The following is a 6,000-nucleotide window of genomic DNA, read 5'->3' as shown; positions in this document are numbered from 1 at the left end:
ATAGAAAGTTTTACGCTTTCATTAAAAAGATCATATGAGGAAGGCTTACTTTTGGTGAATATGAAATTTTAGCACACGATCTACGAGTTTTGGTACCAATGTCACAATAGAAGATAAATAAATGGTTAGGTAAATGCCCATGAATTCCAGTATTTTTTAACTAAGGGTCTAAGATTCCGAAAATATTGTTTAAATGTTTATAAACAATAATAATTAGCAGATAAAAGTTGAAATCTGCCGATTAGGAGAAGGTTTCATTCTCGGTTTCATTACTATATTCCTGCTGCGCTGATCTATTGATTCCCATCCGCCCTTGATTTATGCATTAAAGAGCGAGTCACAAAAGACTGTTTGACTATTTACATTTTTCACAATTATAGACGAAGCGAGGATGAGAAAGAGGAAGGGGAGACGGGGGAATTAAACAAGATCCAAGTCAAAAAGAATGGAAATTTAGCGTTCTGTGACAACAGCTAAATTTCATTTATTTGTTCATTCTTTTAGTTCATCACACTTACAATATGAGCCCTAATGGCAGCCTCAGTTAAGTGCGAATACACCCCAGGATATCTGGCATCTGCACATCCATATCCCCAAGAGACGACGCCAACTTGAGCGCCACCAGAGACGAGAGGACCACCAGAATCTCCCTATAAATTATGTTAGAGCGTTTAAAATCATTTACGTCAATTAGTTACCTGGCAGGAATCCTTGCCGGGATTCTTGAAACAGATCATCCTGTCGGTGATTTTTCCGCCATAAGCCCTGTTGCAGGCAGATCTGTCTTCTTCTGCGACTTCAACAACTTGGAGTTGGTTGGGTGAAGGTCCACCGGAGTAAAGCGCTCCCCAGCCTGATACGAAAGCGTTACGGCCACCTTCTTGGGTATTGGAAGAGACCATCTCGATGATTTGAGCGTTGGACGAAAGGACTACGTCTTCTGCTAGTTTCAAAACCGAAACATCGTAGTCGATGTTGGAAGGATTGTATTTAGGATGATCGTTGATCTGAACAACGGCAACAACTTTGCCTCCTTTGTTCATTACGCTGCTTCCGTAACGGACTTTTAGGGCTCGAGCGGACTGGCTGCAATTTTAAGCAGCTTAGTGCCCACTTCTGTAATGATGGCTTGGTCTTACCCGTAAGTGCAGTGAGCAGCAGTTAAAATTAGGTTGCGAGCAATAATCGATCCACCGCAGATATGGCTCGTGTAATACATGAGCGAAATTTGGTGAGGATAATCTTCAATGGTCGTATCGACTCCACCCACAATTCTTCCATCTAGCTGGGGAACTTGGACACGGAGTCTCGGACTTGCCTCTGTTTCGTTTTGTTGTTGTAGTAAACTATTTTATAAAATGTATCTATACTTACCAACGGCAAGAGCGGCGAATACGGCAACCAGTACTATTTTGAACATGTTGCTGCTGAAAGGTGATGATGAAAGCTCGAGTTGCCCTTTTATACCATTTTGAAGTAGAGGGCTGATTAGTATTTTGATTAGATAATTCTCAATCGGAATCAACAAGTGCCACCAAGGTTTTAGACATACGTAGTAGACAAGCATTGCTTTCATGAGGCCATGCCATTGCAACCACAACCACCGTCCACTACTATGAAACAGAAGAAACAAAAGGGCAACTAAAATGTCTTGCTTATAAATGATGCTAAAGAGATGTTGTTGCATGGATCACTACTTACTTACCTTCTACTTAGTAATAATTTCTACAAATGTGAAAATTCCAGACGAACAGACAGACCGATAAAATAAATAAGGTTGTGTATCTCATGTATCTCCATGGCTTTCAATACGTTGCATTCCTTATAATGCATTTTACTGCTCTCCAAACGGAGACTAAAGGTTTGGGCGTCATCGGCACACCAGTAACTTTTTGGCCACTTAAGAAAAAAACCTGTTTTGGGACAAATTTCACGATATGCAGAACAAAATCGTGAAAAGCGCTCAAACATTTGCGGTGTATTTTCACTGATGGAGAAATAATAATAATGTGTATTGACCCCATAAATACAAATAGACTATGATCTACTACTGTAGCGCAGGAAATAAATGGTCAACAGGAGCAGGTTCAGTTATGGTGATTATAGGAAACTGTTCTACCACCCGTTCCAACTCATAAAAACTTAATAAGAATAAGCAAAACAAAAAAATTGTGCTGTCACAATGGGTCTCAATTTCTACGTCACCATTGAGCATAAATTAAAAAAATTTTCAAAACCTACTCGTGGGTGTTGCCGCGTAACACAACTGTAAATTATGAATAACGGGCAAATATAGACCATAGCAACTATCAGTTAGCGAAAACCTGAAGTCTCCAAGTTGTCCAGATGCCGAAATCTCGATGGGACAGACAGACAGACAAACAGACGACGGAAAATCGAGCACAAAAGCGTTATATCTGCGTTACGCTAAAAATTAAAAAACAAAGCTTTCGGCCTAAGGCGACTAACTTGCTATGTGAACTATTTTTTTCTTTACTATGAGCATCTGTGGGTAAAATTTCAAAGAAGTTAAATAAGTTGACATTGCACATGCGTACATCCGATTGTTACTATATGTGATATGTCTTCTTTTACTAGAAGTATCTGTGGTTAAAATTTCAAAAAATACATCAATAAATAAGGACGATGATATTGCACAGCCTGCGCATGCAAAAAAAAATTAAATTAAACGTTACATACTCCACGTTTTCGTCAGCAACAGCTCCTTTAGTTCAAATCAGATAACGCTTCTAGATTGGGAATTAATTGCAAAATTGAATTTCCGTTGTAATCAGGTTGATTACATGTATTGCATAGATTTAAAAGATAATATCCTTTTTTTAGCTCCTACTTGTCATTATCAGGTTTGATTGTATGGTGATTTTAAATGCCATAAATCAGGTAGTTGGATGTGAGTGCAAGCTTACTGTCCTAACAACAGAATTTCATAGATATGCACTGCCTTGAGGAAAAATTTCATTCTGTGGATAGCTGACCTGAACTGCAAACCGAACTGTCAATGATGAATAGTCTCATAAGATCATTTTTGTCAAATTCGCCTCAGTAAATTTTTCTATTCTCCCCAAATTTTCCTAAATAAAACCCCGCTCCTCTATCAACTGAATTTGCTGCTATAATTGTCGACATATTTTGACTTTAATAAAAGGTAGCGTATCATTAAAGTCATCATTTACGTTTCCTTGTGTCCTACCCTATCCCTTATCTAGGGATAAATTTTTGCGTATGCGAATAAATGACTCACAATGGTATAGTTTAGTGAAAATCTGGTTTATTTATTAAAATCACTTGCCTATCTCTCACGTCCATTCCTATTCTGTACATGCCTAGTGCTTCCTATCTCAAAATTCTCGCCCTTTTTACTTGTGATCTGAATGGAATTCATCTATTAACCTCCCTATATTTTTTTGCTTCTTTGCGGTATTGGTTTTCATTAGTCACCCGGTAACTCCTGTTGTATCCCCTATTACCCCGATAATTTCTTCCATACCAGTTGTAAATGTTCCAAATTTACTCCGGTATTGCTTCGCTTCTCCGGTCCCAGCTTAAATAAATCCAAACTCTCTTAGTTCATGTGATATTTTCATTAATAATTACTTTCAACCCTATTTCCCCCTCAGAATAGTTGCATTTACTAATTAAAAGAGGTTCCTGCGTCCCTATCTCCAAATGGTTAATTATGGGTTCCGATCAATGAAACATTTTTGCCTATTATCGATGTTACCATTTTCTTCACATTCTCCCATTGTTTCCTAAAATTTTCCTCAAATGTTTCAAAATCTTTAATTTTCTCATCTACCATGTCGTAGCAAATCTAAGCATCCCCTTTCACTAAATCTCTAATCAATTTGCCTTGCTCTCACTTCGTAAACTATGCCCGATCAGGGCCTATTGACGCTTCTAATTTCTTTAAGAAAATTATCGGGTGCATTTTTCCCTTCTTAGACTTTTTTGCCTTTTCTACATCACCCTTGAAATTTGCATAAGTGCTGTTTACACGGGAAGCCCTGTCGTTTTTACTTCGTCTATTTCCCTGCCAATACTTCTAAAATCTCTCCACACGCCCTTGCTCTGTCTTTTTTTTGTTGAAACTTCCAAAACGTCATCAATAATTTTTCCTGTTCTGTATTTAATTTTCCCTATCTCTCCTTTTGTATAACATTCCTCCTCATATAAACTACTCCTCTGCGATAACTTTCAGTCTTTGTCTGTCTGTACATTCCGCACCTTAGGATGCCATATTTGCCTCGCATCCACCAATCTGTGAGGTACCGCCTTGAAACTAAGCAGTTCATCTTAATATTCGATCAACTATGTAAAGCCATATGCATATTTATTCGGGTTCAATCAAGCAGAGCATTAGATTTTCAATTTCATATTTTGAGCGTAGATAAAGGATCAAATTTCTGCAAGATAAGGGGTATAAAAACATTTTTATTACTGAGCTAGACGTGGATTAATTAAACATGAATTGTCACATTACAATTTTTGCCAGTTTTGTAGAGGTTCACTTTTATTTTATGCAAGTGAGGTTTTCGACCCTTATAAATCTAACTAAGCCGTTACAGTCTCTGTTTAAAATCTGGGTTTGGGCACGAAAAAAGTGTACAGTGTTTCGTGTCAGTAGAGACAGCTTACCTCAATTCTTTCCCACTTAAAAAAATCTTATTATAACCGATTTTTTCTGTTTCTGTTCAAACCGCTTTAAGTCTAGTAGGTTTAGTCACGATATTTAAATGTTTAAATTACCCCCAAAGAAGTTACCCAAAGATAATAGTATTATCTGTCGTATGCCTATCCAAGATGCACATGTTTAAAGTCGTATTCCAATTTCATCGAGATTGACGTTTAGGGATGTGTTCTCTTAGGGTAGGAATTTTTGGGAAAATTTAACAAAATTCAAAACCCAATACCCTCATGAAGCCGTTGATTTGATCCTCCTATATTTACCGAGAAAAGAAATTAAACAGGAAACTGGGAAATTCATACACAAAAACGATTTGAACCCAACAATTTTACAAGAAAAAATGTTTGTTTCTTGCAGTTTCTCAAATCTATAGGAAATCTAGTGTCTTCCTCAAATTAATTTCAGCTTCTAAGAATTGAATTTTACTTCAGCTTTTAATGAAATTAGGTTTCGAAAATTTTAGATCCTTAAAAACTGTGGAATTTAGAAATCTTATAAAAAAGTGTGATTTAGCATCCTCAAATGCAATAGCAGACATAAAAATAGTTCGTGTCAGTGGCAAATATGCGGAACACTTTTGCCACCCAGTTCAGTAACATATGATTCATCTTACTTTCAATTCCTATTCAAATTAGTCATGTAACCCTAATATGAATAAAAGTCACCTTCGCAAATAAGGCGATCGGAGAAACTCTCGAAGATTCATAGATGCTATAATTCTTGCATCTGTTGTTTTAAAACCTTACCCATAAGAATTTTACTTCTCTATATTATGAGGTTATTGGCATCGATGCGTTTTGTGTTTTAAAAATAGCTGTCACCAATTTTAGCACATTCAAAACACAGGTTTTTTTTTAAATAGCTCACTGCTATAATCTTTTATTCCTTTACATTTTCAAAGAATGCGCGCGGGCTATCTAAATGCTGGAGTACTTCGTCAACCCCAATTTGCAAGTACCTACCTTGTAATAAATAAATTTGGAACGTCTAATTACAATAGTTGTCAGTTTATCTAAAAATAGCTTTTGGAACTGTGATTATTATTAGGAATAGTACCATGCAAGTACTTTCAGAACTAGATCTAAGAGACTATTTCTATTAACCTACAACTTTCATGGTGTAGGTCAGTAACTTACTCTTCTTTAATTTAATTACCGGTCCTCTACGGATAATAAAATGCAGCCGTCTTTTTTATCGTATTCGGTAATTGCAAGTTGCATCATTTTCGTGTGGAAGCTTTTAACATTTTCAAACTGATATAAATGTAAATAAGCCTCAGCCCACTAAAGTACTCA

At 36.7% G+C, this 6,000-nt stretch overlaps 1 protein-coding gene across 1 annotated transcript; it reads right to left on the bottom strand.

The window, feature by feature from the left end:
* Positions 1 to 500: 500 nt before the first annotated feature.
* On the bottom strand, positions 501 to 1,484 carry LOC116175417 (trypsin alpha-4-like). The gene is made up of 4 exons (XM_031493528.1): positions 1,375 to 1,484; positions 1,140 to 1,320; positions 699 to 1,086; positions 501 to 650 (listed from the first exon to the last, which is right to left on the bottom strand). The coding sequence occupies exons 1-4, from the start codon at positions 1,418 to 1,420 to the stop codon at positions 501 to 503; spliced, it is 765 nt and encodes a 254-aa protein (XP_031349388.1). The 5' UTR covers positions 1,421 to 1,484.
* Positions 1,485 to 6,000: the final 4,516 nt, after the last annotated feature.

The sequence above is a fragment of the Photinus pyralis genome, unplaced genomic scaffold (genome assembly GCF_008802855.1).
Source record: "Photinus pyralis isolate 1611_PpyrPB1 unplaced genomic scaffold, Ppyr1.3 Ppyr1.4_LG7, whole genome shotgun sequence".
Classification (NCBI taxonomy): Eukaryota; Metazoa; Arthropoda; class Insecta; order Coleoptera; family Lampyridae; genus Photinus; species Photinus pyralis.
Note: the sequence above shows the minus strand (reverse complement) of the source record. Positions and strands in the feature narration are given on the sequence as shown.

Excerpts from the sequence above, each read along its gene's own strand:
- LOC116175417 (XM_031493528.1), bottom strand. The coding sequence starts at position 1,420 with ATGTTCAAAATAGTACTGGTTGCCGTATTCGCCGCTCTTGCCGTTG. Across the intron at positions 1,087-1,139 it reads GCTGCTCACTGCACTTACGG|CCAGTCCGCTCGAGCCCTAA; the intron begins GTAAGACCAAGC and ends TTAAAATTGCAG. Across the intron at positions 651-698 it reads CCGGCAAGGATTCCTGCCAG|GGAGATTCTGGTGGTCCTCT; the intron begins GTAACTAATTGA and ends CATAATTTATAG.